Source organism: Garra rufa, chromosome 13 (genome assembly GCF_049309525.1).
Source record: "Garra rufa chromosome 13, GarRuf1.0, whole genome shotgun sequence".
Lineage (NCBI taxonomy): Eukaryota > Metazoa > Chordata > Actinopteri > Cypriniformes > Cyprinidae > Garra > Garra rufa.
The window spans coordinates 1588213-1615208 of NC_133373.1; the positions used below are offsets into that span (position 1 = coordinate 1588213).

Sequence of the window (26996 nt, forward strand, 5' to 3'; positions counted from 1 at the left end):
GGGTAAATATACAATTAGTAAAACATTTTAAAACACTTTTGTAACCTTTAGGTAGTCACAATAGGAAAACTGGGCATTTCAGTGTTTAGAAACATATAAAAAATGTTCACACAAAATTTGTTACCTTGGTAAATGCGAGGAAGTTATCTGTTACTGAAAAATCGTATTTAATCAGAGCATATAACAAAATAAGTCCAGACTTAAAGTTTGTGCTGCAGAGTTTGGCTTTCGATGTAAGTTCTTATACATTTTCTGCTAAATCAGATGATGCACTGATGTCACTCGGGCTACCTTATTTTTCTCCTAAGAGCAGGCCATTCGTAAATTTAATGTGTCTGGTTTCCGGTGTCATCCACTTACAGCTGTTTTTAGCTCTACAAGACTTGAGGACTCTTGGTCATGACTGACTGTTTGACCTTGTAGTTTATCCTGCAGGAGCAAATCAAATTTCATAATGATATTCTCATCAATGCAGAGAGAGAGATAGAGAGAGAGAAAGACACAAACTGAGGCAGTTATGAAAAAGTGCTGTTTCAGAAGCTCATAATTTAATAGCCTATTAGTTGCTAGCAGTATGTTTATGATTTGTTTTTTACATGAAGTTAACTGACTGTCAAAAGTTGTTTACTGCGCTCCAGAGACAACGAGAGAATAATAAACACACTGTAGAACAGGATCTTGTGCGCTTTTCATGCATGATTGGCCTGGTAAGTGCCTGAGCAATGAACATGGTGAATTATGACAACAACACTCGACGCTAGATAACATTTCACAGTCAGATTTGTGGAAGGAAGCAAAGCAGGCTCATTAACCTCCAGACACAGCTCCGTTTAACTTTATTAACAACCGAACACCACCAACCGGAGCAAACGTAAAAGCAGACCCGCAGATAGAGGACGGTTTGTTATCTATTTGTCCTCAAAGGCTGTTATCATTCCTTTGATGGAACATATAACCCCAGAGATGCTGCAGAAACAGCCCAGCAGTAATATCAGCAGGTCCAGAACCCTGCGGCTCACGTCCAGCTGAGTCCATTTCAGCTGCAGGTGGAAGAGCGCCGGGAGCAGAAGCGTCATGGCCGCACCGGTCACGCTGCCCGTGAGGCCCATGAGGAGGGAGAAATGAGGCACGTACAGTGACATGATGAGGGTGAGGAGGAGGAGAGATCCACGCAGGACCAGCGTCCATCGCTCTGTCCCTTCGGCAGACGAGTTGAGCTTCAGGACGCCCGTCTGCAATATCTCTGCCGCCGCGTAGAACGGTAGAGGGTACGAGAGGAGAGCCTTTGCCAGCAGACACAGGTTCACCACCATCCGCAAAGCAGTGGGCAGATTATCTGTTATCACCTAAGAATAAAAGAAAAAATTTAAGGTTCATGTAGCTTAAACAGTAGAGTGCTAGTAATGCCAAGATCATGGGTTCGATTCCCATGGAAAACAAGTGGCAACTGGCAAAATGTCAAATCTGTGGATGTCGCTTTGGATAAAATTGTTCACCTGGACAGAAATGACAGTGGCATGCCCATTAACTTCAATAGTAAATATTGACTTTTGTGTACTACAGTTGGAAAAAAAAGAGGTTATGTTACCAGGGTACTGTGTTTTAGTACTGTGTTTAGTCAGCCGAACCCTACATTGCAAAAAAAAAAAAGAAAATATCTAAAAATTCTTAAATAAAGAAGGATTTTCTAGACGAGTAAAAATTATCTTGTTTTCAGAAAAAAACAAGGCATTAAGTGTGTTTTTGCAAATCTGCCAATGGGTAAGAAAAATAATCTTGTTGTCTGTTTGAAATACGATTTTTTTTCTTAACCCATTGGCAGATTATTTTGCTTGTTCTAAGCAAAAAATCACTTAATTTTGGCTTGTTTTTTCTGAAAACAAAAAAAATAATTTTTACTCGTCTAGAAAATCCATCTTGATTTAAGAATTTTCAGATATTTTGGCTGGAAACAAGACAAAAAATTTAAGTAAGAAAAGCATTTTTTGCAGTGGGGTCATATGATGTTGCTAAAAAGAGCATTATTTTGCGTATTTGTGGTAATGCAATGTGTTTATGCAGTTTGAGGTTCAAAAAACATATTATTTTCCACATACTGTACATTATTGTTGCTCCTCTCTGCCCCGCCTTTCTGAAACAAAACTCATCGTTGAAGGAAACCGAGGTGTTCTCTGATTGGCCAGCTATCTGGTGCATTGTGATTGGCCGAATACCTCAAGCGTGTGAAGGAAATGTTACGCCCCTTATCATGTTGTGATGCAGTTTCTCGGCACGAGACAGAAACAATAAAACCCATTATAAATTAGGCATTTGTTGCATCCAGTGGGGACATAGCTACTGATTATAAAGACTCATCCTGTCTTTTTATGCTTGTGTCACGTTGCGTAAACATAACACCATGTCTGCATTTGCAATCATAGAACGAAAAACAACAAGCACTACTCTACACTGCTCAAAACTCGCATTTGAATAGTCAGTATTGATTTCTTTAAATATAAAAACGTACTTACAGGCCGTCAGTCAGAAGCGCAGACTGTCCTTTCAACACTGGAATTGCCCCACTTTATAGCCTTAACCTTTTGTGTACAGCTGGCATTGTAAGCTGCTCTCCCAGGTTCAGGAAACAGTCTTTCATGAAAGTTACGCCTTCTTTCTTTCCATATACATATGGCCGGTGTTATGCTAATCTACGTGACGTGGACCATTGGGGGCGAGTTTAAACAAGCCGTTTTAGGGAGGTGTGGCTGAGTCTTAACTTTTATAATAAATATCTCTTTGGTTTTGAGAAACAGCTTGCAACACTACAAAGACAAAGGAAAACAAGAAACTGCATTATATTTTTTGTCATTTAAACAGTAGAGTGCTAGTAATGCCAAGGTCATGGGTTCGATTCCCATTGAAAACAAGTGGCAACTGGCAAAATGTCAAATCTGTGGATGTCGCTTTGGATAAAATTGTCTGCCAAATGTGTAAATGTAAAAATAGATAGTTCACCTGGACAGAAATGACAGTGGTATACCTATTAACTTCCATGGTGTGGAAAAAGCAGCCTGGATATTTTGCTAAATATTGGCTTTTGTGTTCTACAGTAGAAAGAAAGAGGTTATTTTACCAGGGTACTGTGTTTTAGTACTGTGTTTAGTCAGCTGAACCCCACATTGCAAAAAAAAAAATGCTTTTCTTACTTAGATTTTTTGACTTGTTTCCAGCCAAAATATAAAAGAAATCCTAAAACAAGGATTTTCTATAAAAGTAAAAATTATTGTCTTGTTTTCAGAAAAAACAAGTCAAGATTAAGTGCATTTTTGCTTGAAACAAACAAAATAATCTGCCAGTGGGGTAAGAGAAATAAGTCTTAAAAATAGGCAGAGGCCTTTATTCACCCCCCGGAGCCGTGTGAGGCACTTTTTATTACACTGTAAAAAAACTATTTGTTGAATCAACTTAAAATAATTTGTGGCTGCCTTATAATTTTAAGTTCAGTCAGGTCAAAAAAGTTTAGTCAATTTAAAATGTTAAATTGTACTAAGTGACAACTCAGATATTTGAATTTATTCAACTTAAAATTTTAACGCAGGAGGGTAACAAATTATTTTAAGCTTACTCAGCAAATTGTGTTTTTTTTGTTTTGTTTTTTTACAGTGTATGGATGGATGGATGCACTTTTTTATGATTGTAGTTGTCTGAAAGAAGAAAGTCACATACACCTAGGATGCCTGGAGGGTGAGTAAATGATGGGCTAATTTTCCTTTTTGGGTGAACTACCCTTTAAAGACTTTTGGACCCAGCAAAATGTTGTACAACATTGCATGCATTTTTTCGGGTGTATGTACAGTAGTTGTAAGTCGTGCAACTACAGTCGTGTGGCATCAGTGCACCTCTTTGGTTTCCTCTCCCCATGTGAGGAAGGCCACCACAGAGAACGCCGTCTTCAGTACACAGGCCAGAGCGTGAGTCCAGTCTATCATGCTGTTGAAGTCTAGCCTGTCGGTCATGCTCTCCTCCAGCGTAGGCAGATAGATCTGTGATGTGTAGCTGAAGATAATCACCCCCACTGCAACCTGAAAGCCGTCAAAGTCCACCACTACCGCACTCAGACTCCTACTGGCCCACTGTGATGACTGACGGAGACAGTAGCCAATCACAATGAAGGTGATGAGGAACTGAGCCAGTGAGCAGAAGAGGCTCAGACGTGATACCACCCGCAGGTCACGGATCAGCATGCAGGGCACCAGGATGAGAAAGGTGATGGCAGAGCAGGCTGCTGGGGTCAGAGGCAGGAAAAACAGGCTGTGGCACATCAGGTTACTACTGACAACCAAGTATAGGATGCAAGTCATCACCAGTTCCACCACCTGCGCGGCGTTCACCACCTTGCCCCCGATGTAAGGACAGATGTGTCTGCAGCAGGCAATAGCGATGTCCTCGTAAGTGCGTCTGACGCGGATCGAGTGGCCATTCTCGTCTTCTTCATACAGGCAGGACACCAGGATCTTTCCGGTGTAGCTACAGATGAGTGCGGCAAGCACCAGCAACAGCAGACCCATGTAGCCGCTCTGCAGCAAGGCGTAGGGCAGACCCAGCACAAAGATACCCTGAGGAATCAAAAGAACATATAGCTCAAATGATACTTCTACACAATGAGATTAATTGAAGACTTGCTGAAGTCTGCTTCTCAGACCCTGATAATCCACAAACAGTTAGAGTCAAAAGTTTACATACACCTTGCAGAATCTGCAAAATGTTAAGAGGGATCATACAAAATGCATGTCATTTTTTATTTAGTACTGAACTGAATAAGACATTTCACAAAAATACATTTACATATAGTCCACAAGAGAAATAATAGTTGAATTTATAAAAATGACCATGTTGAAAAGTTTACATACACTTGATTGTTAATACGTAATACCTGAATGATCCACAGTTGTTGTTGTTTTTTTTTTAGTGATAACATCTAAATGCATCTAAATGCTGTTTCTTCTGCAGTGGAAAGATCGGTTTTGTTAATACTGATTTTATTTGACTGTTAACAGCCATATGGTGTCTTATTATATTAAATGAAATTGTTAATAAAATGTAAGAATTTCATATGAAAGATGTCACATGCATTTAATACAGTTGAGGAAAAAAATGCCCTTTAAATTGGCAAACAAAGACATGGAAATCAATGTAAATACATTTCATTATGTCGTAACTTTAGTCATATCATTTTTAATTTAGTACTGAACCGAATAAGACATTTCACATAAAAGACGTTTACATATATAAATAATAGTTGAATTTATAAAAATGACCCTGTTAAAAAGTTTACACACACTTGATTCTTAATACTGTGTTGTTACTTGAATGATCCACAGCTGTGTTTTTGTTTTTTGTTTAGTGATAGTTAGACTTGTTTGTCCTCAACAGTTAAACTTGTTGCTGTTCTTTGGAAAAATCTTCAGCTGCCACAAATTCTTTGGTTTTCCAGCATTTTTGTGTATTTGAACGCTTTCCAACAGTGACTGTATGATTTTAAGATCCATCTTTTCGCACTAAGGACAATTGAGGGACTAATATGCAACTATTACAGAAGGTTCAAACACTCACTGATGCTTCAGAAGGAAACAAAATGCATTAAGTGCCTGAAAACTTTTAGAATTTAAAGATTAGGATAAATGTAACTTATTTTGCTTCTGGGAAATATGTAACTATCTTCTGTAGCTTCTGAAGGGCAGTACTAAATGAAAAAAAAAAGTATTTGGCAAATTTTGTTCATTTTGTTCAAAAGTTTACACCCCTGGTATCTTGAAAGCACACAAGTAGCGCTTCCCTCACTAAAAAGCTGTCACTCGCTTCAGTTCATCTCGTTCATCTCAAGTTTTCTACACTGCGCAATGAATATCTTATTTGCATTGTGTACTTTCTTCGTGAAAATAAAATGATTTGTAAGCATGCATAGTTTTGAGCAGTGAGTGAATTCTGACTAAGTTGAGTGCAATGGCCTATCAGATGTGTTTAGGAAGTCAATAGATTTGTCTGTGATTGGCTACATTGTTCAACATGTTTTAAATAGAAACTTTGAAGCTCTCCAAAGCACAAACACAAATACACACTGGAGAGGTTGCCAAATCGGTGTCACCAATATCCTATTATTACAGTTTCAATTGAGGATGCTCTTGCTTTCGTTTGAGGGTGCTTTTTCAATGCATGAGAAAATGGACACGTGGTGTGAGAGAATGAGAACAGTGTCAAACTGAATGTGTGAGAGTTGGCAGCCCTGGTAATTTGTATAATGTTATTTCTCCATTTTCGCGCGATCAGCTTAGGCCTCACTGAAGGTTAGGTTTAGGGGTGGACCTTCATGCTTAGTTTTTCTCTAAAAATCCTACAATTGCATTCACACAAATTCGTAACTTGCAAAACAGCTCAATTTTCTCATGAGATCAGGTTGGATCAAACACCAAACATCTAAGCATCCTCCTGAAGCATTTGTGCTCCAGATTTAAAGGATTGCTCAAATTAGTCCCACACTACTCTCTGTCTTTCTTTCTTTTTCGGCTGCTCCCGTTAAGGATCACCACAGTGGATTTATCCACACAGCCATTTGGCACAAGTCTTACACCGGATGACCTTCCTGACGCAACGCAGCATTGAGAGTGCACTAACTCATGCATCCCCAGTGATGAGACACACTCAGTCCTATGGCTAATTTACTGTATCCAATCCTCCTAATGCCAGGTTCACGCTGCACGATTTTCAAAGTCGTGGGATCACTGCACTTCTGACACTGCACGACCGTCTGGGGTACCATTTAGCTGCCGATGTGTTCACAGTACATGACGGATTGGCGACAGGGGGGTCACACATTACACATCTTTTGACTAGGAAGAATCGCCAACAACTCTGCCTTGTCTACAAACTATATTTCGCAATCAAACACATGTAAGAACTGATATGGGAAATAACCAGGGCTTGACATTAACACCCACCAACCCACTGGATTTCAGCAGTGGCGGGTAATAAAGTCACTCCCACTAGCCACTTTGGTGGGTTTAATTTTATATAGGCTACAGTAACAGCTTGTTTGGAACTAATCTGATTAAAATTAAAATTTCTGTAAGAATGATTCAGATTTTATTACACTCGGCAATTGATAATAGTTAATCAACAGTAATAAGGTCACACTATCTTAGGCTCATGCACTCTGTCTGTATGTGCAACAATCTCTATCTTCGTGGAGAAATCTAAATGAATGCAACTGCACACAGAAGAAACATACTGCAGTAAAAATTTAACTTTTTTATATTTATAACTTAGTCTAGCCTAGTTAAGCAACTTGACACGACCTAGAGAGTGAAGTTTTCCCTGAAAACCGTGATTGCAAATTTGACATTGATTTTATACAAGTTCAAACGAGTAGTTAATATCCATTTTAGTACAATGTTGTCAGTGTTGAGTGTTTTTGCTCGATTTGGTTAAGGAAAATAATTCAAAACAAAGATCACAGCAAAACAGTCAGGCATCTCTGAGCAACATACAGCAGTGTTTCACTACTGAATGATTCTGTGTTTTTGGATTAATCACTTGAGTCGATGATTCAGTGGTCTATTCATAAAGACTTCACGAATCAGAACGAATCAGCCATATGAACGAATCACTTGAATGAATGACTCATTCATTAAGACAGTCACTTGCTGCCACCTACTGGCGGTTTACTTTCATATTTAAAAGTAGCATATCTTCGCATTTTTTCCAACATTTGTAGATTTAAAAAAAAATGATTTAAAAAACAAGTTCATAACATTATTTATGCTGTTGTAATTTTGCAGTGTAAATGCATTCATGCTACATTTCAGCTTCATTAAACTGTCTGTGTAAATGCATCTAAATGCCACTTCAGCTGTTTCTGCATTTAAACAGTTAGAAAAAAATGCCCTTTAAATTGGCAAACACTGACATGGAAATCAATTTAAATACATTTTATTATGCAGTAACTTTAGTCATATAAGACATAATTGTTGCAATGCAAATTGTGGCCAATGAAAAATCTTAGGGGCTAGTAAATTTAGAAAACTACTAGGCACAGTGGCTGGTTAGCAAAAAAGTTAATGTCAAGTCCATGTAAGAGACAGGCATTCTCGCACAAGAATGGATTTGTTCTGGTAAAAAAACGGTAGCCTGTAAAAGCTTGCAATCTAAGTTGTCTGTACACTGATTTGCAGTGAAAAATAAATAAATAAACGAAAAAGAATATGAAGGAGTGAATGGTTGATTACTGATGTTCTGTTGAGGATCTGTTATGACTGAAGTTTCTCTTGCCCTGTATCATGCTCTCTCATTGGCTGTAGGTTGTCGCCCATGTCATTTCCAACCGAAACACATTTCACATTGTCAGCGGTTTTCACAAAAATGATGGCAAGTGCAAATCAGGGCTAAAATCGTGTAGTGTGTGCCTCTGCTGGAACTTGAACTACACTCTTAAAAATAAAGGTGCTTTGAAAGGTTCTTCACAGCGATGCCATAGAAGAACCATTTTTGGTTCCACAAAGAACCATTCAGTCAAAGGTTCTTTAAAGAACCATCTCTTTCTTACCTTTTTATAAACTGAAGAACCCTCTTTCGCCACAAAGAACTTTTTGTGAAACAGATGTTAAAGGTTCTTTATGGAACTTCTTCTATGGCATGAAGAACCCTTATATTTAAGATTCTAGCTGTGAGGTAAAAGTGCTACACCCTGAGCCACTGTGTTACCCCAGAACAATACTACTTATTTTTCTTTCTGAAAAAAACAACAACTATTATTTATTTTATTGTTCTTCTAAATCAATCCATCCATCCATACTTTATCCAAACAGCTTGTCCTCTGTAGGGTTGCATGGATTCTGGAGCCTATCCCAGCGTCTTAGGCTGTGGGCAGGGAAACAGACTGGATGGTTGGTCAGTCCATCACAGGGCTCACACACACAGACTTCTTCCCAAGTCCTTTTATAAGAACCAGAGTTGATACTTGAGTGAACCATAACTAAGAACTCCATTAAGTAATGAAGAGCAACCTCTGAGCAGAAACAGGGTTGGCGCTAGTCTCACAAGCACATAAAGACACACACACACACACACACACACACACACACACACACACACACACACACAGCTGTGTGAAACACACACTCACAGCCGCACAGCAGATGGGAGTAATGAAATCACACCCTCTCACACACCCTCCACTAATGAAGTCGCAGTCATCTCTAAAGAGGCGCTAAGTGACAGATATTTTATCCTGACTGTAATTGTTGGTAAATTGCTTTGTGTTAGACACAATGAATAAAGATACAACAGCGCATTCATTTCCTCTCTGGGTCCTAATGGCTGTATCTCTCGTGAACAGACGACAGCTGATCATTCACACACAGAGACACGGAAGAGAGAGAAAGAGGGTATGGAGCCCAGTGAGCTGCATTTTTAGGCTTCGTAGATGCTCTTCTGACATGAAGGCTGTACCAAATGGTAGCTGTTTTGGCCAAATTCGAAGGCAGTATTGCTTGCGTCTTTCACACTTAAGGCAATTCCAGAATGCGTTGTGACAAGCTCTGTGAAAAGATGGCAGAATGGGTCAAAAGAAACATCAATTAAAAATAAAAATGTATTTAAGTTGAATCAACTAAAAATGAATTTCATGCTCATTATGGAAACTAATTTGTTAATATTAAGCAGAATGAGCTGTATAATTCCTTCAGATAGCTATCTCTACTAGTAATCCCATTCATCTCAATGAGATTTCTAAGCAAAATAATCTTATTTCAATCAATTATTTTTCTTACCCCATTGGCAGATTATTTTGCTTGTTTCAAGCAAAAACTTACTTAATTTGACCTTTTTTTACCTGAAAATTTAAGAATTTAAGAATTCTTAGGTATTTTGGCTGGAAACAAGACAACAAATCTAAGTAAACCTAAAAAAGCATTTTTTGAAGTGTAACACTAACCTAAAATAATTCATCATTGCAGTGGCAGTTAAAACCTGATAAACTAACAGTGAAGCTCTAAAGGGAAAAAAATAAGTTTGATATGCCATTAGTGAACATCCTGACTCCAACCATGCTTATAAATTAGAGCTTTACAGTATTAAACATGAAAAAAAAAACAGCATTAGTGTCGCTTTCGAATTACAACTCAAACTTTTACTGTAGACCAATTTGGAGAAGACATTACAGTTACATCACTTGCAGCTGTGCACATTGTGGTGGCAGAAAAACACTGGTAACAAGTACATGGAAGCAGGTCAAATCCATGGAATAAGAGAAAAAATGCATTGTTGTTCCTTTGGATGTTAGAATTGGAATGCAAATCATTTTGATTGAATAATGTCATTAAAGACACCATTTGAAGCTAAACGCAGGTGTTTGAACTGATAGATCAATGGATGAAACCTGCTATGATTACACTACTTTTAAAGCATAAATTGCATTTAATCATTAGGTCTACCACTGCATGCATAGATGTGTACACATACCAGTGTATTCCTGTATACACTGCAGATTTCCGATTCAGATAAAGGCGGCAAACCTGAAATTGCATGGGAGTTTACCATGGCCAGATATTACCAGATACGACTCTTTTCATTTCATATTTACATATGCAGTTTATAGGGGACATATTATATTAGCCCTATAGCTACAGCATGAAATACTATTTAAACCTTTAACATTTTACATTTACCTGATTTATCTCACAATTTTGACTTTTATTCTCACAAATGCAAGTTTATATCTCATATTTCAGACTTTATAACTCGTTTAAACTTAAAAACAGAGAGTTTGTCAAAGCCAGAATTGTGGGTTTTAAACTCATGACTTTGAATCGAGGGGAAAAAAGAGAGAATGATGAGTTGATTTTTCAGAATTGTGAGATATAATGGCATATATAATATAATGTCAGTTGTGGAATAAAGTCCGAATTTTAAAATATGAACTCATTTTTTTTTATTCCATAGACTGCTACTTGAAAACTGTAAATAAAATTTTTTGCCACCAGATAGGCTCCACCCACAAAACCTTATTTTATCCCATAAGAGCAGGTGTAGACATTTGTAAATTCATTGCGTCTGTCTTCCGGTCTAATCTGCTTCCAGTTTTTTTTCAGCTGTACAAAACAGCTGGTTTTGCAGCTTGATATTGCAAACCGGTGTGTCTTACCACATTATTTTAATGTATTAAGTTAATTATGAACACATTAGTTTGTAGTGCAAACAGTTTTACCATTTACTGCACTTTGTTATTCTTCTCATTATTTCTACAGCAGCTAATGAAACGGAAATCTTGCACATTGACAGAAAATGGCTTATTTCCACATTGTAAAATATGGTTTCAGACTAAAAAGAAGAAATAAACCATGGAAGATTTCCCTTAAAAAGACGGAGCCCAGGAGCCACACCCAACTATTGCTAATGGTTCAGAGATGTTTAACATCCAGAGCAAACTTTCCCAGAAAGTGTGATTTGACAAGCTTTTTCGAAACTCCAAACGAACCTAGTTTTGCCCTGAGTTTGTTCAAAATGACGTCTTACCAGTTTGTTTTTAGATTTTACTGATGTATATCAGGGCCTTTACTCATTCAAACTGACAAAAGCTTGTGACATGCATGCTGTCATTTTTGTTTATAGGCACTCAATTATGGACATTTTTTATCCTATCACCTGAAACCTAAATGTCATGTGACAGTCAGCTATCCCGAATGCTGGCTTAGTAGACAACTCCATATAAAAACAGCAGAGAGCAAGACAACTCACTACAGAGGAAAGACAGATTCACAGAGAGTAAGACAGGTGCAAGTAAGACAGATGGGTGAATAGGGAAAGAGAGGCACATTACGCTATAAAGTAAAGCAGAAGGATGAATTAAACAAGCTCAAGCAGCAATAACGAGCTGTGTGATCATTAACAGCTCTAAATATTACCCTCAGCCTCAAATGAGAACGAACTGATGAGATAATGGGGTGTCATTCACATAAACAAGGATTTATGCTGCCATAAAGTAAATAAGGCATATTCAAACACACACAAACACTCGTGCAATCAATCTAAGTATGCAGAATCTGAGGTTAGGAAATTGGCTGATGATCTTTTACTTAACGTTTTAATTTAGCAAGATAACAGGTAGTACTTCCCAAACACCCCAGGGCGAACTCACTTCACACTTTTGAATGCAAAAAAACCTTCATCAGTTACCACCATGTACTAATCTAATTCATATATTTTTCTTATTCCACTGTCAATTTTTATTTAGTTTAGTTATACTTTATTTCGAACTATAAGTGGACTATCAAAATAAAGTGTTACCTACACTCTTGAAAATAAAGGTGCTTCACGATGCCATAGAAGAACCTTTTTTGTCTAAATGGTTCCATAAAGTACCTTTAACATCTTAAGAACCTATCTGTTTCACAAAAGGTTCTTTGTGGCGAAAGACGGTTCTTCAGATTATAAAAAGGTAAAAAAAGAGATGGTTCTTCAAAGAACCTTTGACTGAATGGTTCTTTGTGGAACCAAAAATGGTTCATCTATGGCATCGCTTTCAAGAAACTTTATTTTTGAGAGTGCAATCTACATTCTTTAAGCTTTAGCTGCAGAAAAGTTTGCATATTTGGTAATAAATAAATAAAATATGCAAACAGTTTTTCTTCTTGAGTACATTCGCACTTGTTTAAATAAGTTAGGATATATTTTTATTGTAAAAAAAGTAAGAAAAGTGTTTGTTTGATTGATTGATTTTTTGTAAAAAAAAAAAAAAAAAAAAAGCAATGGTAAGCAGAATTTTGATGTTTGTTTATATTTTCTGATGATCCTTGATGATCAAATGATGGCAATATGTTATATACTCAAATGTGTTATATACTCAGATTCTCAGCATTTTAAAGAGCTGATTGGATGCTGGAAATACAGTGATGCAAATTGGTCTGCTGCATTCTCTACAAAATAGCAGATCATCCAAACCTTTTTTTGGCAGTGTTTGCACCGTTATCTGATTTACATAATTCATTTTCTGAATCAGGTGCTAAAACAACACAGACAGCATGTGCAAATAAGTGAGCAAGCGTAATTCAGTTTTAGTGAATCCCTGTGTGTTGTGTTGTGTGTTGTGTGCAGTACCAGCAGTCAGCTGCACATTAGCTTTGCACTTTTTCCTAAAACCTTTTTTCTGCATTATAGTTTGTTTATACTTTCAAATTAAAATACATTAACAGATTTGATGCATGTGTAATGCAGGTGTGTGCACTCACCTGTATGGCATTGGTGACGTTCCAACCCGCCTCCCAGGTTGTGATTTTCGGCCGTGTGCTGTGAGCGTCATCACAGGAACCATCTGGACCAACTGCAGCCGGACATTCAGGACTGGAAGCCTGAGAATCACACCTGCAAACGTCTCCATACGTGTGAGCCAGCTCATCCCTCACCACCAGACCTCGATTCTCCTCAGCGCCCGCATGGAAGTGCTTCATCCAGAGAGCCTCCGCCCGGGTCTTCACCCAGGAAAGCTGAAAATGTGACATTGCTCAGCCACTGAATGTGGAAAGAGTGCACAGAACTGTTTGGCTTTCATTCCTTTACCTTACACAAAGTGTCTCAATCCAGCCAAACTCACTAACATCCATCAGAAATGTTGTACTGTCCGGCCAGATGTCAGTCTGAGCAGTGCAAATGCATAACGGAGATCCGGGCCATCACACCTGTGAGGAAAACTTGGCTGTGCATTCATTTTAATTTGGCCAACAGCAGCACAAAAGTGTGGAGGACTGACAGGCCGATGAACTGTAACATTATAATCACTTGAAAATGGGAGTTTGTCTATAGATGTTTGTTTAGAAAATGTTTTGCTTTCCATTTTGTCAGAATGAGGACAGTCTGCTTTTGGTTGAATACAGATGAGACTAAATGTGTGAGTCCAACACTAGAGGGTGCAGAGGAAGTCCAGAAACTCCAGAGCTCAGCTCTCATCCATACTGACTCACCCAGAGGAAAAGAAAGAACTCTTGATCCAATTTTTGACTCACACATACTGAGAACATAAAACAAATGTTACAGCATATTATTCATCCAAACATTGTTCCGGCTAACTTAACAGAGTCTCAACAAACACCGTCATATGGAAAAGTTGTTTCAAACATGAAAAAAAGTATGCAATAAAATTTTTACTTTGCTTTTGCTGATTTTATTTGTGTTTTTTGGTCGTCTTCTCATCCCTGTTAGCTATATACTCACCTATAAGTCATTTTAAACCTCTATGACTTTCTTTCATCTGTAGAACTCAAAAGAAGATATTTTGAAGTACAGGTAACTCACACTGGGCCAACTTCACAAAGCTACATTTACTTAATATGAAATAGTGGTCTACACTCTTAAAAATAAAAAAATGCTTCAAAAGGTTCTTCACAGCAATGCCATAGAAAAACCATTTTTGGTTCCACAAAGAACCATTCAGTCAAAGGTTCTTTAAAGAACCATCTCTTTCTTACCTTTTTATAATCTGAAGAACTTTCTATCACCACAAAGAACCTTTTGTGAAAGGTTCTTTATAGAAGCATTTAGACCAAAAAAGTTTCTTCTATGGCATCATTTTTAAGAGTGTATGCACTTTATTTTCACTATATTTTTGTTCTTTGATCTATGGTAAGTCTATTTAATGATTTGCAAATGTTATAAACTGACATGAAATATTAAACCATTGTTTTATTGCAACATGGTAATACAAATTTTTTGTTGCCTACAACTGGAACATGCCTCAGTATGGTTTAAACACCTGCTTTTTGTTTTTAAATTCAAAATGAAATTACATTGATAAATATTAATAATTAATAGCTAAGCAAGTAATAAGCATACATAATTATCCTAAATTGGGACTAAATGTAGTTTGTCTAACATATTGAATATTGCTTTTTCTTTTTAAAATTTAAATCAGATTACATTCATAAATATTAATAATCAGTGTTGGGGGTAACATAATAATATTACTTTTTCATCCATACTAATAAGCAAAAATTACTCAAGATAATCAAACATTTGTTTTCCTTTTTTGCTAAAGAGTTTACATTTTGTCTTCTGCGGTCTACTGTACAAACGTGAATTTACTTTTCTCTAAGCCTGAGGCTTTTGGTGTAAAAAGGCTTTTACATTTGACAAAAATATAGAACTTTTTATATTAAAAAGCAAACAAGCAAGCCCTGCCCAGATTTAAAAAGTAACACTCACTTTCCATAAACAGTCACTAAGTAATCTAAATAGTTACTTTTTAGGCAGTAGCTCAATATTGTAATGCATTACTTTTAAAAGTAACTTTCCCCAACACTGTTAATAATAATAGCCAAGTAAGTAATAAGCATACAGAATTATCCAAAATTGTGACCAAATGTAGTTTGTCTAACATATCCAATATTTCTTCTTAAATATGGAGATGTAATTAGAGAATGATTTAGCATTTTACAGTATTTCTGCAGGGAGATGATCTTTAAAGTTTTCCAGCAGAGGAAATGCAGAGGAATGTGATCTCGGGACGCCCCCTCCTCAAAGCGTCCGGGATAGGAGGGCTGTGCCAGACGAGCGTCCCAAACTTCCTAAAGTCACTCGTGGAGTTTCTAGAGGTTCCTGGACTGAGTCTGCTGTTCGACCGAGCGCACATGAAGAAGAGACAGATCAGGACATGAACAGACCGTGTTTTCTCGTGCTCATCGGGCTGCTATGGCGGTGTTGTGGAGCTCAGCAGAGAGGTGAGTGGACCTACAGATCTCGCGTGTGTGTGTGTGAACGAGCGGGCGAGCGCGCGCAAAGGAGAATGAGCGCGCATTACGCGCTCTCCGAATTCATGTGGAGATGTACTCGCCTGAAATAAACACTGTCTGTCATTTTTCATGTTTCATGGTTAAATAAAAAGCTTTGTAGTACGGTTCTCTTCCAGAATTCAAACGATGCCATGTATGCTTTGGTTTACCCGTGACTTATTACTGATAAAACTAACTGTATAGCAACTGAACTCACATTAATGCGTCGACTTGACTGTGTTCATTGTTTAGTGCATCAACATTATTTAGTTAATTTTGACTTAAAATCTTTGTTTTTCATTTAAATCATATATTTGCATTATTGCATGTCCTTGTTTATCACTACATTATAATTGTCGTTCTGCTCAACCCTGTTATGCTACATTTTCCCATTAAAAATAGCAATTTTATAATTATGTCTTTTTTATGTTTTATGACTCAGATATTTTTTCTTGCAATTTTTAACAGTATTTCATTACTTCTCATTATATTGGCTCAATAGTTCAACTCTGTTACAGAAAAAAAAAATCACATTTACATTTTTGTCTCAGCACAAGTCATAAGATGATTGACAGTGAATAATGTAGTGCAATGAAATTTCCTAGTTATTAGTCATATGCACTGATCCTCAGCCCTGTTACTTTGAAGCCACAAATGTCATGTTTTTCATTTTACTTTTATAATTACTTTTTGAACCAACTTTTATCATTATAATGTGTGATTAATGGACAGCTTAACTGAGTGATACAACTAGAATTCATGCTGTTATCTATTTCAATTATATATGTGACTCTGGACCACAAAACCAGTCATAAAGGTACGTTTTTCGAAATTGAGATTTTTACATCATCTGAAAGCTGAATAAATAAGCTTTCCATTAATTTATGGTTTGTTATTACCATATTTGGTTAAGATACAACTATTTGAAAATCTAAGGGTGCAATAAAATCTAAACAGTGAGAAAATCGCCTTTAAAGTTGTGCAAATGAAGTTCTTAGCAATGCATATTTTACTAATCAAAAATTAAATTTTGATATATTTACGGTAGGAAATTTACAAAATATCTCCATGGAACATAATGTTTACTTAATATCCCAATAATTTTGGGCATAAAAGAAAAGTCGATATATTTGACCTTTTTGGTTTTGTAGTCCAGGGTCACATATACATTGTAAACTTATATACACTTCAAAACTTCACAAACAATTGTTTTCCAGAAGATGCAATATCCTTCAGTGAAAACAATGGTCAATATGTTGATGAAAGTTCTCACTCTCTCTCTAACCACTTACCCTCTCTTCTGACACACAAGTAGTGGTCTACTTTCAGCTTTCTAACTCAAGTAATCAAGGCTTTCTTTACTGAGAACCCTTGAATAAAATCAATTTGCGAGCATCAATGCAGGGACCGTGGAGTGGCCTTTTAATATCACGCTGCTTTAAATGCTTTGTTAAGATCCATATTGTTTCATTTCTGCAGCCTCTGAAATGCTAGACTCTTCCAGAGCTGCTTGTGTCAATGACATTTCTTCAGCGTTTAATGAAGCAGAGAAGATTAACCCAGAAAAAGCCTGTATGAAGCATCTTTCATCATACATTTTTACAGTCGCTGTTGAGTGTGTAAGTCGACTCGCGCGCCGTCCTCTAAATTCAAACACGCTTGGGAATGTGTGTAATCGCCAGGTGTGTGTTGCAGCTAAAACCGGATGTTGGGAGTATTTTTAGAAAGGGTAGACTAAGAATAGTGGACCCTAAATGCAGAGTCAGTATTCTCTGGATGCACTGATTGATGAGACAGGAAGAGTTTAGAAATGCTTGCTAAAAAGACCAGCACAGCTGGCCACCACTGCCTTGAGAAGATCTGTTTTTGTTTCATATGATCAATGGTAGTTTCTTTGTGTGACCTGTGACCAATGATGCCACCAGAATATTGTAGTTTTACAGAGGTTAACTTGACCATATGTGACCCTGGACCACAAAACCAATGTTTTGAAACTGATTCATACATAATAAATAAGCTTTCCATTGACGTAGGGTTTGGAGCCCTCTGTACCTCTCCGTTTTTTAGTGTTTTGAAATTTAAAAAGTCATAGCTTCATCGGAATGAGATGACTTTTGTTGCATTAGCTATGTGAGCACACACAAAAAACACTGACATGATTCGGATATGTTAAAGGGTAAAAAAAAAATAGTCACACTTGGCTCCTTCGCAGTCAAAAATTACCGACATAGGAAATACGAAAAACTGCAAAAATTCAGAGAATCTTTTGGTGGTACAAGCTACAGATCAGCCACTGTGATGAAAAAAAGTGTTCAGCAATCAAGCAATTTTAATGTGAAATGTTGCATTTTTTGAAAAATAATAAATAAATAATTAAATACAAAAAATATATATTAATTCTAGGGGGAAAAATAGGCCATTAAAATTTTATAAAAAAATTGCATAGTATCATAAAAACTCCTCAAAATTCTAAATAATAATCACAAAATATTATTGAACAAAAATGTATTTAATTGATTTTCCTGAAGAAATAAAAAAAGTTACTTTTTAAGGCTTCGGTCACTTTTGACCGTGAAGGAGCCAAGTGTGACTCCTAAACGAAGGGTTAGAATAAGACAATATTTGGCTGAGATACAACTATTTGAAAATCTGGCATTTGAGGGTGCAAAAAATCTAAATATTGCTTTTAAAATTGTTCAAAAGAAGTTCTTAGCAATGCATATTACTAATCAAAAATTAAGTTTAGATATATTTACGGTAGCAAATTCACAAAATATCTTCCTGATTTTTGGCATAAAAGAAAAATCGAACATTTTGACCCATGCAATATATTTTTGCCTGTTGCTACAAATATACCCGTGTTACTCATTTTGTTGTCCAGGGTCATATACCAACTATAACAAAACCTGCATGTGCTGAGGACATGAATTTTCATAACTAGCTTCAACTGTAAGACTTTTCCTGGTAATCTGCTTTGCTGCACTAAACAGAACTGGACCTGCATGGAAATTCAGGCTGGCCTAAGCTGGTCTTTTCAGAGGGTTTCTGCATAACATGAGCAGTTTGATGTGCTGTCAGGGAGCTTTGTAGTCTCATAGAAATGCAACATCCACAGAAATCCCCAGAGAAAGTGTTTGAAAGCAGCAGTCAGAATATGCTTACACGTGTGATCCGTCATGAGGCTTTTCCTCTTATCAAAATCAATACTCGGTTAATGTGGCACTGAGCTCCAGATGTGATGCTGGTTAGTGGCTCACAGATGCATGAGGCTTGTACAGTCACAAAGTCAGATTTGTTTACAGTCAAGTGATTGTTCAGTTCATGCGGTCTACAGATGAAAGACACAACAGATCATATGTTCTGACATCAGTTTAAAAGATATATATGATTAAAGCTGAATTTTCAGTATCGTTATGTCTTCATGATCCTTCATGAATCATTCTAATATGCAGATTTTCTGCTCAAAAAACACTTCTAAATAATATCACTATTAAAAACATTTGTGCTGCTTAATATTTTTGTGGTAACTGATGCATTTTATTTTTCGGCACTGCAAAAAATGCTTTTCTTATTTAGATTTTTTTGTCTTGTTTCCAGACAAAATATCTAAAAATTCTTAAATCAAGAAGGATTTTCTAGACAAATAAAAACTATTGTCTTGTTAAAAAAAATGAATGAGTTTTTGCTTAAAAGAAGCTAAATAATCTGATAATGGTTTAAACAAAAAAACAAAACAAAAAACCTTAATTCAAACAAAAAACAAGATTATTTTTCTTACTCCATTGGCAGATTATTTTGCTTGTTTTAAGCAAAAATGCACTTAATTTTGACTAAAAAATGATAAGACAATCATTTTTACTTGTCTAGAAAATCCTTATTAAGAATTTGTAGATATTTTGGCTTGAAACAAGCCAAAAAAAAAAAATCTAAGTAAGAAATGCATTTTTTTGCAGTGAGGATTCTCTAATGAATAGAAAGTTCAAAAGAACAGCATTTATTTTAAATAGAAATCTTTTTGCAACATCTTCACTGTCACTTTTAATCAATTTAATGTGTCCTTGTTGAATTTAAGCGTTAATTTCTTAAAACACAAACTGAATGGTAATGCAGATAGACTTAGAAAGAGAAAAGAATCGTTGTGGCCATTATGCACGCTCAGGTTTTGTCTCTGTAATACCTCTGTCAGGAAAAAAAACTGATTTCAGAATGCTTGAGGAGGAAAATCAATAGGTAATTCCACAATGCCGCCAATGAATAGCCCAGTCCGATCAGGTCTGACTTTATCCTGGTCACCGCTGACGAACAGATGCAAAAAGTACGCTCTGATGGATTGTTTTCAATGTTTTACCGATTGCTTGACGCTGATTTGCTTGCACGCAACAAGAATGGCCTCCAGGCTTATTTACGTTTGAGCAGAGAATGGTTTGAGTATAATGACAGAGAGAGAGAGAGCGAGAGAGAGCAGAGGAGATTAATTTAGTTTGATATTTTCAGCATTCTGTTGAAGGCGTTGAGGTGCGGCGCTCCATATTTTACTCTCTAGAAATGTAATGTTTCCATTGTTCCCTGCAGTCCCTCTGCAAAAATTACCTTCAGGGGTTCAAAAGCTTGTCACCGGGGCAATAGTTTGAAATAGATGAAGAATAAGGAGGAAAAAACATTTCATTCAGAGGCCTAGACTGAGCAAAAATATGTAATTTGGTGCAGATGCTGATTTTTATATGATGAAATTCTGATGCTTAGGATGTAAATCACTGAGATCTTTTTAACAGTGTAGCAGATACTTACATACAATTATATAAATATCAGTCCATATCAGTCTAAATCTCCAATAATATGTCTTAGTAAGATGATATTTACATGACCAAAACATAAAATGCAGTGTAATCCAATGATGATGAGAAATGAACAAATAAACGTTACTCAAAAGATCCTGATGACTATATTTGAGACTCACTTATTTTTCTAACAAATGATTGATGGAGAATCAAGTAAAGCCAAGCTGATTTAATCCAGTAAGTGTTCATCTGGAAATATTGCTATAGATATTCTTAAATTTTACTTGATAAAAATCATTTCAGATTTGACAGCAGAAAGATGTGAGCACAACAAAAATGCTTTTCTTACTTGGATTTTTTGTCTTGTTTCCAGCCAAAATATTTTAAAGAATTTAAATCAAGAAGGATTTTTTAGACGAGTAAAAAAATATTTTCATGTTTTCAGAAAAAAACAAGACAAAATTAAGTAATTAAGTAATATAAGTAATAATTAAAATTAATTAATTATTTTTGATTGTTTCAAGCAAAAAATCTCTTAATTTTGACTTGTTTTTTTTTTCTTTCTGAAAACAAGATAATTTTTACCCTTCTAGAAAATCCTTCTTGATTTAAGAATTTTTAGATATTTTGGCTGGAAACAAGAAAAGCATTTTTTTGGAGTAAGAAACAAGCCAAAGGTGGATCTTTATACATTTATACTTATTTTCTAAAGTACCTTCTTGCACCTAAAGGTACAGTTTGCACAGCGAAAGTTCTGCAAAGACTCTCATCTTATCAAGAACCATTTTAACTTAATGTTTCTTTGTACATTGTATCAGTGTTCTGTTCCTGGATTCTTTAAAGGAGAAGTTCAGTTCCAGAACTAAAATTTACAGATAATTTACTCATCCAAGATGTTCATGTCTTTCTTTCCTTCTTCAGTCTTTAAGAAACTATATTTTTTGAGGAAAACATTTTAGGATTTCTTTGTGGTGCCACAGAGTTTGAACTTCCAAAATGCAGTTTAAATGCAGCTTCAAAGGGCTCTAAACGATCCAAGCCGAGGAAGAAGGGTCTTATCTAGCGAAACAAACAGTTATTTCCAAAAAAAAAAATTTGACAATTTATTTACTTTTTAACCCCAAATGCTCATCTTGTCTAGCTTTGTGTGAACTCTGTGTATTCCTATTCTAGACAGTTTGGGTATGTCGAAAAACTCCCATCTCATTTTCTCCTCCAACTTCGAAATCATTCAACATCGCTGCAGAAGTACACAGTGTTTACAAAGTGAAAAAGAAGATCAAACACCCTTTAGAAAAAGGTAAAACAGTGATGTAGGATGATTTTGAAGTTGGAAAATAAAATAAGATGGGAGTTTTTGACATACCCTAACTGTCTTGAAATGAGTTGAAACAGAGCATTTGAGGTTAAAAGGTATATAAATTGTATTTTTTTTTTTAGAAAATAACTGATGGTTTCGCTAGATAAGACCCTTATTTCTCTGCCTGGATCATTTAGAGCCCTTTGAAGCTGCATTTAAACTGCATTTTGGGAAGTTCAAACTTGGGGCACCATAGAAGTCCACTATATGGAGAGAAATCTTGACATTTTTTTCTCAAAAAACATAATTTCATTATGACTGAAGAAAGAAAGACATGAACATCTTGGATGACAAGGCGGTGAGTAAATTATCTGTACATTTTTGTTCTGGAAGTGAACAACTTCTTCAAGGCATAAGAACATAAATAATTTTCCTACAGAGCGAGAGAATAAAAAGCTGCTTCTATGACAAAACCTTTATGGTTCTAACTAGACATGTTTAATAGAATTGTTTAAAAAGTATCGTTCTGTCTTCATCTGCTCACCTTCATGTCATTCCAAACCCATATGACCATCTTTTGTTTTTTCCTGTCTTTAAAGACTTGGAATGTAGTCCATCTGTGGAGCATATGGCCCACTTTTATTTGACTTTTATGGAGCTTTAGATCATCTGTTCTAATTTATTGTCATTGTATGGAAAAGAGCAGCATGAGGATTCTTCTGAATTTCTTCTGCTGAGTCTTTTCAGTGAAGAAGGCAGTGAATAAACTCTACAGTATGAATGCAGTGTGGAGAATCACAGAATGAAGTGAAGGCTCCTGATTTTTGACCTGCATTAGATTCATATGGGGGAAAAGTCAAATCTTCTGACACACAGACATGGACACACACACGCTTCATGAATGTTTTCATAGGTGGCTCGTTGAACTCCCGAGATTCATAACACTCCAGGAAGTCACTCTTTTCATCTTTTGATGCTCTGCTCTGTTGCTTACCCTTCCCTGCGTGTGTCTCTCTCTCTTTCTTCACCTCTCAATCTTTGATGATGGATCCAGTTTCTTTCTCTCTTCTCTGTATCTGTCCATCTGTGAGCTGACCCTCAGTCTCTCTGTGGAGTTTACAGCAGTGGTTCAACACACGTGGCCAACGAGTCCAGATCCTTTACGAACATCTGTGTGCGCTCCGGTCTGGACTAACAGGTGCCAGTGGGAATCAGTATGGACTGCTGATTCAGTTCTGCACTGAAAAAAATGCTTTTCCTATTTAGAATTTTTGTCTAGTTTGAAGCCAAAATATCTAAAAATTCTTAAATCAAAGAGGATTTTCTAGACAGAAATTTTTCAGAAAAAACAAGTCAAAATTAAGTGAGTTTTTGCTTAGAACAAGCAAAATAATCTGCCAATGGAGTAAGCAAAAAGATACCTAATTTCAAGCAGAAAACAAGATTATTTTTCTTACCCCACTGGCAGATTATTTTGCTTGTTTCGAGGAAAAAAATGCACTGAATTTTGACTTGTTTTTTTCTGAAAACAAGACAATAACTTTTACTCGTCCAGCAAATCCTTCTTGATTTAAGAATTATTAGATATTTTAGCTTCATTCATAGCATTTTTGCAGTGTGATCTGATCCTCACCGTGAAATGAAAATATAATACATGCAACTGCGACAATGTTAGCTTGAAACCTTTTAATCCATGGTCTATAGGCATCTGGCATGGTTGTGCAGTAAAATTGCATTTAATTAAAACTGTTCATAAAGTAAAAACTCACTTAATTTTGACTTGTTTTTCTGAAACAAGACAATAATTTTTGCTTGTCTAAAAAAACCTTCGTGAATTAAGAAATTCTAGATATTTAGGCTGGAAACAAGTAAGAAATTTTTTTTTTTTTGCAGCGATAAAAATGCATATTACTGATCACAAATTAAGTTTTGATATATTTATGTCTTCATGGAATATGATATTTACTTAATATCCTAATGATTTTTGGCATAAAATAAACATTTATTTTGACTCATACAATGTATTTTTGGCTATTGCAACAAATATACCCGTGCAACTTAAGACTGGTTTTGTGCCCAGGGTCACAAATGGATTTTCTATTTGAAGGCCTCTGTGTTTTGTCAAATCTGAGCTCAGATTTCTTCCTCTTCTGAAAGAGGAAGCACATCATTTTGTCAGGTGAAACATCTTTCTGTGCAGACGCCTCCTCCAGTTAATGTCATTGCTGGAGGAGAAGGATGAAAATGTTAAACACATGTTATGTCTGATGCTTCTTAAACAGTGCAGGTGAGGGATTGTGCTATATGTGTGTGTTTGTGTGTTTGTGATCATAATGCAGGTGGAGTTAGTCAACACTGTGTTCCTCCAGCTCAATGAGCCTGTGTGTGTGTGAGAGAAAGTGAGAGCGCAGCTAACATTGTTATTACTCTCAATTTCATTTTTCAGAAAATGTGATTGAATTCATAATGCTTCACAAGATATATGAGACAGCAGTCACGCTGTTAGCCGAGGAGAGAAAATGGTTATTATATTTGGCTTATGTATTTTGCCACGCATTACAAATGTAATGTGGGCGCGCCGCGTCTGAGACCTACGACAAAGCAAATGTTAAGAGACGCGGAGGTATGAAATATGAATGCTGTCTGCCCGCTTTTCTCGTAGCGCGCCATTTATCAGAGGTGATCTACTGCAGTGGAAATGTCATGTGACGCAGGGTGATTAAAGCCAGTGTTTTGATTGGTCCATGCATTATTTAAGTTTGACATTTTAAGGGCCGTTGACCAGCAGACAGGAAGTGGTCAGAGAGACATGTGGCTCAAACCTCATTTTGAGAATAAAATGCACTCGGAAAACAGAGTCGGTGCACATCTGGGTGGCTATTTCTCAAACGTAATAGATTCAGCATTTTTAGGAGCTGTATAGGTACTTTCATACTATAGCAAATTCCGGGATAAAGAAGTGCCCGAATTACGCCATTCAACGCAGGTCTGTGATCCTGTTAAGGTCCGGTGTCTCTTCTTGTGTACCTTGCAAGATGTTTTTTGGAATCAGATTACAAGAAATGACATTGAATTTGCAGTTGTGTGATATAGAGCTGGAAGAAACTGACCTTCAAAGGCTTCAAGATATCTTTTGGCTTTAATCTACCCTTTACTCATATGTTATCGTTCAAAAGTTTTCTGAAAGAAGTTTCTTCTGCTCACCAAAGCTGCATTTATTTGATTAAAAATGCGGAAAAAAATCTAAAAAAGTGAAATATTATTACAATTTAAAATAGCTGTTTTCTATGTAAATATATGCTAAAATGTATTTTATTCCTGTGATCAAAGATGCGTTTTCAGTGTCACATGATGCTTCAGAAATCATTCTAATAAGCTGATTTAGTGCTTAAGAAACATTTCTTGTTATTATCAGTGCTGAAAACAGTTGAAACTGTGATATATTTTATTTTTTCAGGATTCTTTGATGAATAGAAAGTTGAAGTGAACAGCATTAATATGAAATAGAAATCTTTAGTAACATTATACATGTCTTTACTGTCACTTTTAATGTGACCTTGCTGAATAAAAGCTTTAATTTCTTCCAAAATATCTTGATGACTTGATGACCAAACACTGAACATTTGTATATAGGTCAAAGACATGCTTATTCTCACTTGCACATATTAAAATATATAAAAGAATAAGGGAGAATATTACATTTTATTGTGTTTGAAATGAGTAAAAGTGGCAAATTTTGAAAAAGTAGAATTATAACTAATTAGTATTTGGGGTGAAAGTAATTCATCTGTTCATGTCATAAATTGATTTTTGTTGTAAATATGCCTGACAAGATTGTTACACCGAATTACATTTTAGTGGGTGTCTTCTGTAAATTAGAGAAAAATGCATGATATTTATTTTTTGCTCAGAAAAACAAAAACAAAAATGCAGTAAAATTAAACGGAAAACTTTTTCATATTTTTTGGGAAAAACAACAACAATGTAAAGCAGTATCACATTTGTTGTTTTCATGCTTAAACCATTTTTATGTCTTTTTATTATCTATATTTAAAAATATGTTGTTGGTGCTAGTATTCAACTATCACTGTTTCAGAAAGACTATTTAGTAGTCTCTAGAAAGTTCATGCAGTAAGTAAGTAGACATTTTTCTTTACACCTCATTCTTCTGATGCATAATCCCAGTTATTACGGACAATGCTGTGCTTTTCTAAGTCTAGTTACTTAACCTTGCTGTTGGACTGAAGGTCTCAGTGACATTGGCTGTATTTGCTGTGGCTTCTCTTGTAAAACATTAATGCAGCATTGCATCATTTCACATGATGATCTTCTTGTTGTTCGTAAGGGCTTTTAGGCAGAGACCTGCATCAATAGTTGCTCCCTAGACCAGGATGGAATATCAATGTTCTGGAGTCTTCACAGAGAATCGTGATCCGCGGGTGTTTGTCCTGCTCTCAGTGACTTTGAGCTTTGTGTTGTGCTAAATGGATTGTGTTATTGTTGAGGACAGATTTAATGTCCCTTATTTTCTCAGCTTTTCTCTGTAAATGTTTCCAGCCAGTATTCATCTTTAAATGAAGTATTTTCTAAGTTGCATGAAGGTTAAAAAAAAATAATTCAGCCAGAAATGAAAATTCTATCATTATTTACTCACACTCGCGTCCTAGCTCTTTTACTTAAATTATTATCACACATGAAACAATCATTTGAAGCAGACTTCTGGGAGCTGATTCAGTTTTGCATTGTAAAGTATAACATAATAGCCTATTAAATGATAGAATGTTCTCTTAATGAATTACTGAAAGACATTACCTTAACCTTTTCATTTGAATGATATTTCATAATAGATCAAAAGATCTTGTGCAACAGCACATACTGTCTTCCAGAATGTATTGCATTGAAAAACACTGTAAAAATGAATATTGCATTGGCTGGCCAGACGTATATAGCCATTTAGTGCTCCTTTGCAGTGTATTTCAGCATGAGGTTAGCAAGGCCGTCTGGGGTCTATTACCCAGCAGCCTTCATTTACACACTCCTGTCCGGCCAGTCAGCACTTCCAAAGGCTTGAATTACCTGCTTGATTCATTGGAAATAAAAACGTATCAACGACACACAAGCATCTGG

The 26996-nt window shown here is 36.1% G+C and overlaps 1 protein-coding gene across 1 annotated transcript; it reads right to left on the reverse strand.

Moving 5' to 3' along the window:
• Positions 1 to 582: 582 nt before the first annotated feature.
• On the reverse strand, positions 583 to 13529 carry LOC141283311 (vesicular inhibitory amino acid transporter-like). The gene is made up of 3 exons (XM_073816595.1): positions 13260 to 13529; positions 3879 to 4595; positions 583 to 1346 (listed from the first exon to the last, which is right to left on the reverse strand). The coding sequence occupies exons 1-3, from the start codon at positions 13527 to 13529 to the stop codon at positions 909 to 911; spliced, it is 1425 nt and encodes a 474-aa protein (XP_073672696.1). The 3' UTR covers positions 583 to 908.
• Positions 13530 to 26996: the final 13467 nt, after the last annotated feature.

Excerpts from the sequence above, each read along its gene's own strand:
- LOC141283311 (XM_073816595.1), bottom strand. The coding sequence starts at position 13,529 with ATGTCACATTTTCAGCTTTCCTGGGTGAAGACCCGGGCGGAGGCTCTC. Across the intron at positions 4,596-13,259 it reads ACGTCACCAATGCCATACAG|GGTATCTTTGTGCTGGGTCT; the intron begins GTGAGTGCACAC and ends TTGATTCCTCAG. Across the intron at positions 1,347-3,878 it reads GGGGAGAGGAAACCAAAGAG|GTGATAACAGATAATCTGCC; the intron begins GTGCACTGATGC and ends TTTTATTCTTAG.